We start from the raw sequence: 12,419 nt of genomic DNA, 5'->3' as shown, positions 1-12,419 counted from the left end.
AACCTCCCTTCCCTTTTCAAAAACAGAAAAAAAAAAGTGGAAAAAGTAGCCAGACAACATTCAGTGACTTGGAGACTTTATAATAAACCTGAACAAAAATGTTACAAGTTGACAATGCAAACACACAATGGGAGCAAAACTAATGCTGCCTCATTAGTGCAGTTATTCACTATGTCAAACCATACTCTGCTGTCACTTACCAATTATTAAAAAAAACCAACACCTGAAGCTCCATTCTAAAGGAGGGAAAGTCTGACAGTAACACACCTGTAATTACACAATACGCCTCATCAAAAGGTCTAGTCTTGACAGAACAGCAGCCCAGCATACATCCCTGACTGTATCACCTGAGCTACAAGGAGACAACTACTTAGGCAGTGAAAAACCAGACTCCTGCATGGGTGACAGGACACTCAAAGCAGGTGAAAATCAAGCAGTAGAAATGAGCTGAACACAATTCATGGACTGAAGGAGTCATTCCTCTCTCCTACCACACAGGGGTTTTTGCCGGCTCAGCTGATGAGGCCACACATCAAACTGAGAAACCACTGTTATTAATATCTATCCTTCTAGAGTAGCTTTCAGGAGGTCCTAGATCCCCATATAAGACAGGTTTGGCTTTGAACATCCATTATTTTCTGGATATTGCTTAGGAATAATTCAACACTATTAAAAAGACTGATAATTGAAAAGGTTTTCCTCAGGCAAATGTGCAAAGAATTTCAAAGGACAAGGAAGAAGCAGGTTTCATATCTTGAAGACTTCAGTTCTTGAGAATTCAAAACTCTAATTAGCTACAGCAAGTACCTAAGAACTTCACAATAGGAAAGGCTTAGCTTGCCTAAGCCTTCTTCTCCCCGATATTATTTCAAAGCAAGACAAAGTTCAATAGTGACCATAACACTTACCTGCAAGAGAAATCATCCTCGGGACTAATAGCGTTTTTTGGCTTTGCAGGTTGAATTCGCTCAGTTATCACCTGTAGTCTCTGCTGCAATTCATCAGTGCTCTTCTTCAGAGATTCTACCAAATTCTCAAGCTGACAGCTGATCTCCTGGTGTTTCTTCATCTCCATTTTACAGCCCAGCTCAATAAGTTCAAACGATGTTTTCTGTCTCATCAAGTGCCTGCATATTTCATCTTGTCTTGCAGTGTAACAATCCTGCTGAGCAATCTGATGATCCAAGTACGCTTTCAGCGCTGGCGCAGTGAAAAGCTGTGCTTTCTCTTTCAGAAGGGGAAGCAGCTCTTCGCTGTTTATCTGAGCTATATCTCGTTTAATTGTTGAAATTTCATCACTTAAACTAGATATTTTGGCATCAAGGTTTTCTTGTTGTCCAATATCCTGCATAAAACAAAATATACGTCATTTTCTTCACAGTTACCTCCAGCCACTTTCCAAACATTCCTTCAGTTCACTCAAGGTTCATGTGCTTATGTTACATCTACCTACAAAATTAAATGAAAACTCCACAAGTAGTTTCACAGAACTTTACAACATAAGCCAAATACAGATGTACAAAGTAAATGTCAAATAAATATATTGCAGGGTCAGGAAACAGTTTATTGTGCTAAAAATAGAAGAGCTCCATTTTACCCAGCACCCAGATTTCAAACATGTCTAACTGAAATCTCACATGCAAACATAATTATTTATATTCACTGGATGATCAACACTGCTGGCAGAATCAATCTTTTTCAAATTACTCTAATCAATCAAGTCCTATATACTAGTCACCCATAAATGAAAATATACAAACTGACATGATGCCTCAAGTAATTCCATGAGTGGCATAAGCGAATACCTTTCCTTTCATTATGATTTCTTCACAAACTCCAGTAGCCATATCTGCCTGTCACTCACTTATTGAGAGATTTCTGAGGCTTCAACTATCAGATTCATTTATTTGGTACAAATACTTGAGTTTCAAAGGAGTCAGTGAACTAAAACTTTCTAAGCTTATGCTACACAATATAAACAGGAATACATTTACCACATTGGCTCCTCAATACCCTAAAAATTGTAACCAAAGCTAAGATTTCGTTTATTGTACAAACAACAGAAAGCCAGTTCTGATTCGAAAATTCAAAGCCAAACTAAACTCGAAAGGTACTACTAAGTTCTAGGGTTTTTAAGGTAGTAACTCTGGAAAGGAGATTTAAAGGTACTGGGCCAAAATGAAGAATTGCTAATGACAGACAGTAATTTCACAAGACGAGTTTTGTGAGCAAAACTAAAACTTCATAGAAGTGCAATTTCACTAAATAAAAATAGTTGAAATAAGAATAGCTCAGCAATTCCCTTCACTAGATCCAGTTGAACATGGCTGTTTAAAACTCCACTACCTTCTACCACTTTTTGTGGTTTACTGTGCGAACAAGCTCAGTCACTCTGCACCTGCATTTGGTTAATTAGCACCAAAAGGGAGGACTGACCTTGGCTAAGTGTTTTGACAGAGAGAATGTTGTGCTTCTGAGTGGAAAACCACATGATAGCGTGTATTTTTCTCTCACAGTCGCTAGATGCTGTGAGTGTGTGGGATCAAAACACTGGTTTAGGACAATCCTGGGAATTCTGATTAACTAAAAGACAACACCAGGTGCTGTTTACGGGAGAACATGAATAAAAGGGGAAAGCTGAAAACGGTCAGCGGAGAAATCCCAAAACCAAATCGTGTGCAGAGTGCATCCTCATCTTTCCAGCGCCCATATCTGGTGACCCCCATGTGAGACCTGCATTACAGGACCCTTTTCAGCACCCATGACTCAATGAGGTTGGTAAGTGCCAGCATTCATCTCATTAGAACGCGACAGCAGAGCCTGCGGGACAGGAATCTGCAGAGTCGTGTAGTAATAATGGGGCAGGGAATTCCCCAAGAACACAGACTTTATCTAAAGGTCTTGCAACAGGTCTTGAATGCAGTAGGACATGAGGTTATGGATGAGCAACTGGAACATTTACTTCTATGCATGCTTTGCAACCGCTGAGAGTAACAGAGCCTGATATAGGGACAAAGGAACGATGGCAATATTTTAATTTAAATTTGGACACCTTGAAAATACACTCTTTTAGATTTGTTGGACGACTTCTTTGGGGAGAAGGAAGATATATTACCTGCCGTTTCTGTTTCTATCTGTGCTGCTGATCAGCCTGGTTTATATTCCCTGCTGACAGGGGGTTTAAGACCTCTGGTGAGGGGTCAGTCTTCCACCTTCACTCGTGATAATCTCCTGTTTCCTGCCTTTAATCATGCTAATTTACCTCTGGCCGGGGAGTTGACCCCCAAAAATCAGTGCCCGGTTACTCCCCCCCACCTCACTGTGCGCCACCACGGCAGCCTCCCCTCTCTCTCCAAGCTCCGCAGCTGCCAACATGTCAGGGCTGAACTTCAACCACGAAACCAAAAGAAGAAAAAAAAAATAAAAAGGGAGCTTAAATGCATGAATCATCTGAAGAATAGACACCCAGCATTGGAACCATCGAATGTATTTGATAATTTGAGTGCCTATAACTTTGTTCTTGGTAACTTTAAAAAAGGAAAGTTATTTATACAGTGTGTTTTGTGCTTTAAACCAAAAAACACCTAGTCCTAGGTACATGTGTACAATTAGATGCCCTCACACACATGCCGCAGTCAAGATTTAAAGAAAAAAGTTAAGATGAAAAAAAAATGTTAAAACTTCAGATTGATTGACTAATTTATGCCTGTGTCAGGGACCTGATGAGTCGTGTCTGAGATGCTGCCATAGCTGGTCTGGGTTGTGCTTGTCAATGTGGCATGGGAAAATACTGTATAGTTTCACTGTTGGGAATACTGAACCTTGGAAAGAGAAACAATAGATTAGGTTAACTGGTGGGAACTTGAGTTTGGGACGGAGTTGGTATCATAAGCCATTGTGGTCTCAGTTTGCACGCTGGCCACACATGAGCCGAAGTCACAATTGGAAAATTCCACTCCTGTGAGGGGGATATAAGAGGTGGGTTGGACGGGGGGCAAGACACGATGCACGCTGCTTTGATCCCGGGGACACCCTGAAAGGTGCATGGCCTGCCTGCCCCTCCCGCCAAGTACCGTGCTCCATCTTCTCCTCCTGCTCAGCAGCTTCTCAGAAATTCAGGGGTCGGTGTGTATGGAATGCTATCGCAAGTAATAGGATAAAGTTGCTTGCTTACAGCCTTCGTGTCTCAGTGTTTGTGATTTTGGGAATCCTCAGGAACCTAGAACAATGCCAGATTATTTGTTGTCTTAAAATATGTACGTGGAGATTGTTTTGATATGTGTTTAAATCTTCCTTGAAAATACAACTGATAGAAAACAATGTAACAAAGAAAAAAAGAGAAAAAGAAAAAAGAAAGAAAAAAGAAAAAAAAAGAAAAAAAGAAAGAAAAAAGAGAAAGTGAAGAAAAAGGAAAAAAAGAAAAAAGAAAAAAGAAAAAAGAAAAAAGAAAAAAGAGAAAAAGAGAAAGAAAAAAGAAAGAAAAAAGAAAGAAAAGAAAGAAAGAAAAAAAACCCCAACCAAAACAAACAACAAAAAATACCTTAACTATAATCTTATCACCTGTGCCTATCCCAAGTGCAAGAAATGTGTACTCTGTATTAAAAACCATACTTTTGAAACAAAAAAGGGGGAATGTGACACCCCAAGTAGACAAAGCTGCATTTACCCTTAATTTTTTTTATTTGGATCAATAGGTATTGTACAAAAACTCACAAAGATGCCCTATGGCAAGGTCCTATTGAGTTGCTGGCATGGGGAAGGAGCATGCCTGTGTTTTGCCTCCCTCAGGACCCCGCTGACTTCCAGCACGTTTGATGAAACCTTATCATGAGTGGAACAGACCTGACATGCAATCCAATTCCGCAGACACAGAGGCTGTCCCTCAGAGAATTCCAGAAGGAGACCAGTGAACGCTGAGCGGCGCAAGGCCTGCCTGGATGTCACATGGAAGAAAATATTCTAGGGATAATTCCTTGTGTCTACTAACTCTTACTAACTGGCATAATGACTCAGTCATGAGTCTCACTCGTATGCCTTCTTGGCCGCACCTGATGTTGTGATTAGTGTGACTAACAATACCTTTAACATTCCTGTAGGTAATCCCTATTATTTTAATTGTATTACAAATCAGAATATATCTACTCTCAATTTATCAGTAATAATTTCCATGTGCAGAAGAGCCAAACTGTGGTTCCCAGTGAACCTAACCAGAAGCTGGGAGGATGATGCAGGATATAGTAAATTAATGAAACTGTTAACACAATCAAGAAATCATCATTGGATGGCTAATTGCTTTTGTCATCTCTGTAGTAATCACGGCAGCTACTACAGCCATGGCTACTGCTGCATTGGCCCATTCAGTGCAGGCCACGCACACAGGGGACAGTGTATTGGGTAATATGTCAGCATCAATAGCAGGTTTTTTAATAATTTGTCTGGTTTTAATATTTAAAGTCCTCTGGAAGTGCATCGGACAAACCCGAAGACAAAAAGCCCGGGTCCTGGCCCTCTCTGCAGTGAACCTTGTGGGTCCAAACAAAACAGGGGGAGATGCAGGAACAAGCTGAGTCACTCTACACCTGCATTTAGTTAATTGGCATCAAAAGGGAGGACCGACCTTGGCTAAGTGTTTTGACAGAGAGAATGTTGTGTTTCTGAGTGGAAAACCACTCCGCATGATAGTGTGTGTTTTTCTCTCATGGCTGAATGCAGCCACTATATGCTGCGAGGGATCAAAACACTGGTTTAGGACAATCCTGGGAATTCTGGTTAACTAAAAGACAACACCAGGTGCTGTTTACAGGAGAAGATGAATAAAAGGGGAAAGCCGAAAACGGTCGGCAGAGAAATCCCAAAACCGAATTCTGCGTGGAGTGCAGCCTCATCTTTTCAGTGCCCATAGCTTACCTTGTCCAAGGACTGCAGCATGCCCTCAGCACATTTGATAGCTGATTTCATGCCCTCCTCTTCAGCCCGCAGCTGAATTAGCTGATGCTGAGCACAAATATACGCTGTCTGGAGCCTGGCTACCTCTTGAGTCTCTTCAGAAGCTTCATCAGTCCCCTCACAAGTGACTGGCTCGCCTAAATCTTCAAGATGAAAGCTGCCTTCATGTGAATTTTCAACACATTCAGACATACCTTGATTTAAATATTTTTTTATATGCGAGATAAGTGCTGCAGTGCTTTGTTCTTCCAGAGAAAAATACTTGTCCAAAGAAAGTTGGGAAAAAAACGCTGGATGTTCTGAATCTGAATCAGTGAAGAAAGAGGCAAATTTCTTTGCTGCATCCGTAAGAGACTGCAGTTCACTGTCGAGCTTCTTATTTGCTACAATAAAGACTTCCAGCGCTTCTTTCAAATCTTTTTGTGCTTCTTCTTCTTTGCTTTGCAGCGTTTGTAACAAATGGCTGTTTGCAGTGACCATCAGTTGAAGCTTATTATGCCGATGAATTTGAAGTTTTTTTAACTTCTGAAGAGTTTGAAGTTCATCCTCTAATATCTTCAGTTCCTCCTCCTTCTCTTGGCTACTGTTCTTCAAATCCATTGGCTTCAAAGTTTTAAGGGCTTCATCCAGTGCATCTCCTTCCAAGAAGGGCTTATCACACTTGACAAGATTATCAAAATCTTGCAGTTCTTTTTCAGATACGACACGTTGCTCATTTATGTTTCCACAAAAACACTCCAGAAACGATCTCTCTTCCGAAGACTCAAACATCCAGTCAAAATCTTCTCCATTAAGCTCATCAGCTTTTGAATATCCAATTTTCTTAAGAGTTTCCACAAAATCCTTTCCACAGCTCATGATTAAAATATTTTTTGTAAGCAGAAAAGATCCAAATGCATGAAAAAAATCCAGGGAATTATTCCAGCTGTAATTTTTTTGCCATTTAAAATGAATATTCAGTATTTTAATAAAAAAGAGTCTGCATAGGAAAAAGAAAGTGTCAGATCACACCAAAAAAACTGAATGTTGTTTTGGATTAGAGTGGCTATTCAAAGATTAGAAACCAATTTTTATTTCAAGGATGTATTTTGTTAATCAAATCAGGACACATTTTTACATCAGTTATATCCCTGATCTTTGCAAGTATTTACATTTTTCCTTAATTCACATAAATTATTAAAATAGAATAGCATCAACAGGTGTAAATACTGTGCAATTCATTGACCTGCAAAAGTGATTTACTTATAGTTTTCTTCTCATTCATTTAAAAAAACACCCACAATCATTTTTATGCTTCCAAAATTAGTGGGGTTTTCAGTTTGTTCTAAAAACAAAACCACAGTGATATTACACTGCACTTCAAGATCTAGGTTATAAAGGGTTATTTTTTACCTCAGCAGCCAGCAGAATCTTGTCTTCTAAACCTTCATTTAAAAGATTCCTCTGAAAATGGAACAAGAAATACTTTAACATATAAATATCTCAACATAATACTGCAGGCTTTTTGACCAATTATAACAAACTAAAATTAAGATCAGTGTAAATACTCTAGTGAAAATAGTCACAACTTAAAAGTTACAGGGAAAAGAAGTTTGCTGCTTTGCTGTTTCCCAGCAAACAAATCATCAGCTCTGGGATCCCAAAGTGTGTGCAACAGACAGCAATGGATAAATTATCAAAAAAGTCAAGAGGCCTTGTCTGCAATGGTCTGGTAACGTTAAGCCTTTTTTTAGTTTGATATTATTTAATACTTTGTTTCTAAAACACCACAAAACTCCACTTTGCCAGCCAGCCTGGAGGGCTGGACCAAGTAAAGGCATCCCTCTAAAATTCCATACGTGTCTGACTTAACTCAGAGTTACAGATTACGTATGAAACAAAATGTTATGCGAGTTTCATGTCACAGGGTGGCCTTCCAATTCTTCTCTGCCCTCAGTGCTAAACAGGGCATAAATAAATATGGGTGCCAAGAGGATGGCGCCAGATTCTTTTCAGTGGTGCCCAGAGGCAGGGCAAGGGTTAATAGCCATAAACTAAAATACAGCAAGCATAACCTCAGCAAGAGGTAGAACTTTACGCTGAGGGTGTCAGAGCACTGGAACAGGATGCCAAGGGAGGATGTGGAGTCTCCCTCTCTGGAGACATTTCAAATCCACTGGGACGCGTTCCGGTGTCACCTGCTCCAGGTTACTCTGTCTTGGAAGGAGGGTCGGACTGGAGGCCTGAGGCCCCTTCCAACCTTAACTGTTCTGTGGTTCTGTCCGATAAAGGGCCCACACAGCTTTATGCACGGGCACGCCGGGCCACCACGGCCCTGCCGCTGCCATTGAACACCGCAAACAATAACCCCGGAGTCCCGAGGAAGCACCCGCCAACCCCGTCCCCACACGGGGCCGCCCAAAGGCCGCACGACCGGGCCCCCCCCTCAGGGGCCACGTCCCGCCCCCGGGGCCGTCGGTGCCTCCAGCCCCGCGGGCATCCCGGCCAGGAACCCGCCCGGAGCGGGACGAGGCGCGACGAGGGGACGGAGGAACGCGGCGGTGGCGGCTGATCCGGCTCCGCTGGGAGCGAGCCCCGAACCCACAGCACCCGCTCCGTACTCACCGCAGCGTCTGCTCGGCCCCAGCGGCGGCTCCAGGGGAGGGGAGCGGGGCGGGAAATGGCGGGAAAACTGAGGGGAGGCGCAGGGAAGGCGGCGGGAAGGCTGAGGAGAGGCCTGAAGCAAAGCGGCGGGAAGGCTGAGGGGAAGCCTGAAGGAACAGTGAGGGAGAGCTGAGGGAAGGCTGTGGGAACGCTCAGGGAAAGCGGAAGACAGACTCAAGGCGCGCCCACAGCTCGAACCGCCCGCCACGCGCCGCCTCCGTCCCCGCGGGGGCGCACGCGCACGCGCCCTCGCGCCGGGCCCGCTGGTGACGTCACCGGCTGTCCCTCCCCTCAGGGCGGCTGCGGGACCCCGGCTGTGTCCCTTCAGCCCTGGCCCCTCATCTCCCCTCGGCTGTATCCCCTCAGCTGCCCTCGGCTGTGTCTTCTCAGCCCCAGTGCCTCGCTCCCATCGGCTGTGTCCCCTCAGCCCCGGCTCCTCAGCTGCCCTCGGCCATGTCCCCTCAGCCCCGGCCCCTCAGCTCCCCCCGGCTCTTGCCCCCCATTTTCCCCTTCGCAGCACACGGGAACTGGAGGACAGGGCAGACCCGAGTGCAACTGATGTCGCTCAGCGCTTTGACCGCTGTGCCCACCAGCTTCCCCGTGCCCAGACACCACGCTTCTGCCACCCGTGCCCACTGTTGCTGTGTCGCTGATTTTCACCCCTGATGAAAATCCATGGCCTTTATGTCCATGGATTTGTCTGATGTCATCTTCAACATGCTGGTATCCCCCCCCAAAACTTCACAAGGCAACATCCCAGAACATCACTACCTGCTGCTTGGAAAGGTGCTTCCTATATTGTATTTTAGCCCTTTCCAAAACCTGTCAGATGATTCCTGGCACTAGCATTGCAGGATTTGGTCAATGCCACCTCTGCATCTACCTTACCTATGGTATTCATGGCAACTCAGAAACCATCAGTGCATTGCCCTTCAGCTTTGTCCTCTCCGGTTTGGAGAATTCCAAAATTTGGCCTCTATAAAGGCAGTGCTCCATTCGTCCCATTATTCCAGATGTCTCCTGAACCTTTTACAGCATCACTGGGCCTTGCTAGAGGTGCAGAGATGAGACTGCACAGAGTCCTCAAGGTGTGTGTGTACCAAGGTTTTCTACAAAATCTTCGTTTCCAGTGCCCTTCCTTACAATGCTCCCTGTTTTCTTGGCTTTTTGGTTGCTGTGGCCCATGGATTCACCAGAAAGCTCTCGGCATAGATTGTGGGACCTCTTCTGCATTGCAAGGGCTAGTTCTCAGTCAAGTACCATGTAAACTTGTCATTAACAGTTTGAGCATCCCTTATCAGCCACTCCTTGAGTTTAGACGTCTTTGCTTCCTGTTTACATTTTGTGTGCCACGTTTTTCTGGGCTTCCCTATTTGCCCTGCAATAGACTCCTTAAATTTCTCATTGAGTCATGCAAGGGGAGGTTTGTGCCACGTTTCTCTATTTGTGTCAGATATTATACCTGGGCTTTTAGAACTGTATTTTTTAAGCCTTCTGGGTGTTTGTAGGCTTCTTCATTTCAAACTGTGCATTTAGGGGTTTTTGGCATTTTCCCCACTTTTGCATAGGTCATTTTGGTCATTTTCATAAAACTGAGTATCTGTTTGCTTTATTTGTGTTGATCTCTTCTTAGTGTTAAATTTAATTATATTGTAGTTGCTACTATTTAGCAGCTAATAGGTCTTGAATGAGATTCTCTGCACTGCTGAAGACTAAATTCAGAATGACTTTTTCTTGTGGTTCGTAGGGTCAGTTATTCTAGAAAGAAATAATTTATTACATCCAGAAATGTTATCTCTACATTTCACCCTGATAAGCATTGACCCAGTCCGTATGAGGGTAGCTGAGCCCTCCCACTGCTTGTCCTAAATGTTCACCTTCTCTAATCTCAATGCAATTGTTGAAATGAATCAACACAGGGCAATGAGCAACCTTGCAGCTCAGCACAGCTAAGACTAACTCGCATGAGGTTTTCTAGATCAAAATCAGCACCTGTATCACTCACAAAGTACAGAATGCTGATTTCTGGTATAATGTGGTCCGTGCAAGACACTTTTAGATTAAACCCTGACCTGGCAATGAGTTCTCCTGGGTAAAAGGAGCTGTAGTGTTGAATTCCTTCCCATGAGATTACATGCAGCCTGATATGCAGCTGCAAGTTAAGCTGGCTGAAGTTTTCAAATCGTCTTGCAGCTGGGAGTGCATTGCGTCTTTCCGACGGTAAAGGAGCAAAAGCATTCACCAGCTTATTTCATAAGACTGTGCTGTTTCAGTTCAGTCAGTTACTTGCAGTAAAATCAACTTCTCCTACAGCAGTGTTTTGCAGGGTTGTGCTTCACAGTATTGTGGTTCTCCTACAGCAGTGTTTTGCAGGGTTGTGCTTCACAGTATTGTGGTTTGGGTTTTTTTGTTTCATAAATATCAGTGTTTCAATGTTACTCATGTAAAAAATGCCTGAGTAAAGGCAAATTTTAAATACCTAGAAAACTTCCTAAAATTCTGCTGTCCTGAGAGCAATTCAGCTCTTCCACTGAAGTCCACATCCTAGATGAAAGAAGACACATCTGATAAAAGACTGTCTGTCTTTTTTCTATCAAATTGTCTCTTCGGGTTGCTGCAACTAATGCCCTCAGTTCCCTGCGTGACTGGTTCCTCTCCCTCTTTCCAGACTCACATGGCTACAATGTCCCACTTCCCAAAACCTATGTCCCTGTCTGTGTAGCTGGGCAAGCAGCACTATATGCTCATTCTGTATCTGGTTTGGAGCTACATCCGTGCTGGCCAGTGGCCACCTCTTGAAAACAGTGAAGAGCTCAACTGGGCCACGATCAATGCAGGAAATAATTTGTTTTTCTTTCTACCCAGACAGGGAATTTCTGTGAAAGTTTTCATCATGGATTATTATTGCAGCTTCCATCCTATCTCTGATTTGTCAAATTTGGTGAAAATTAGCCAGAAGGTTCAGAAGTTATCAAGGAAAGGAGGAGGGGAACAGATGGACGAAAGAGGAGCTGACAGACAGCATGATCTCATAATCCCCGCTGGCATAGGAATTCAGGCTAGAATTGAAATATTTTAGGTCAGAACATTGTGCACATAAAATTCTCATTTTGAAAAACAAGCCTCTAAAGGGAAACAAATTTTCATTTGTTAGACCATCCATCGGCTTCAAGGGCAGAGATTAGACAACACACTTCCCCTACAAAGATGTCTCCAAAATTTCTTACAGCCCCTCTCCCCACCTGACCTCACCCCATGTGCTTCACCGTTTCCTTTTGCAGATCCTTATGGGTCAAGATTGTTTTTCTCTGATTCATTTTTTTTCTTGGTTGTGTTCAGTCAAAACATAATTAAAGGCTTACCTTGCCCTTTTTTTCAATAATCGAGCAGTCATTTTGCATCTGTGTCTGAAAGCTGGATGGGCTGCTGAGATAGGATACTGCCTTTACAAGCCATTTAATGGTGAATTCCAGCAGATTAAGACATAAACATTTCTGGAAGGATGTCTGCAAGCTCTGCACTATTCTATCCATATCATGTTGTGTTTATTCCACTGCAAAATATGACATCACTGTGCCTGATACCTCAGAGAGAAGTTCTTGGTTACCCATCATCCAAGGCTGTAATAAACAGCCATCAAACAGGTGTCACAGGTGGGCAGTCTAAACCCTCCCGCTGGGATACATCTGTCAGATGAAAAACTCTCATAAAAGTGGGTTGCTTGTTACTGCTTTAGGATTTGGTTTTTGTTTGGTTTTTCTGTTTGTTTGTTTGTTTGTTTCATGGGGGGGTTTATTTGTTTTTTTGTTTCGTGGGAAAAAAACCCTCAG

The 12,419-nt window shown here is 43.1% G+C and overlaps 1 protein-coding gene across 7 annotated transcripts in view; it reads right to left on the bottom strand.

Annotated features, from left to right (window-relative positions):
- The window catches only part of LOC113975665 (DNA polymerase nu-like), a 108,998-nt gene extending 100,190 nt beyond the window's left edge, over positions 1-8,808 (bottom strand). For 4 of the 7 annotated variants that reach the window (XM_027699897.1, XM_027699898.1, XM_027699896.1 and 1 more), the window contains exons 1-2: positions 8,551-8,808; positions 7,339-7,389 (exon numbers count right to left, since the gene is read on the bottom strand). Coding sequence is in view for 3 of the 7 variants with exons in the window: in XM_027699902.1 (XP_027555703.1) it covers positions 909-1,345; positions 5,908-6,804 (1,334 nt within the window). In the remaining 4 variants the exon portion in view is untranslated. Of the gene's footprint in view, positions 1-908; positions 1,346-5,907; positions 6,926-7,338; positions 7,390-8,550 lie in introns of all 7 variants that reach the window. The other 3 variants (XM_027699902.1, XM_027699903.1, XM_027699906.1) reach the window with 3 other exon arrangements.
- Between the last annotated feature and the right edge of the window lie 3,611 nt (positions 8,809-12,419).

The sequence above is a fragment of the Neopelma chrysocephalum genome, unplaced genomic scaffold (genome assembly GCF_003984885.1).
Source record: "Neopelma chrysocephalum unplaced genomic scaffold, ASM398488v2 Primary Assembly neopelma1_142, whole genome shotgun sequence".
Lineage (NCBI taxonomy): Eukaryota > Metazoa > Chordata > Aves > Passeriformes > Pipridae > Neopelma > Neopelma chrysocephalum.
Note: the sequence above shows the minus strand (reverse complement) of the source record. Positions and strands in the feature narration are given on the sequence as shown.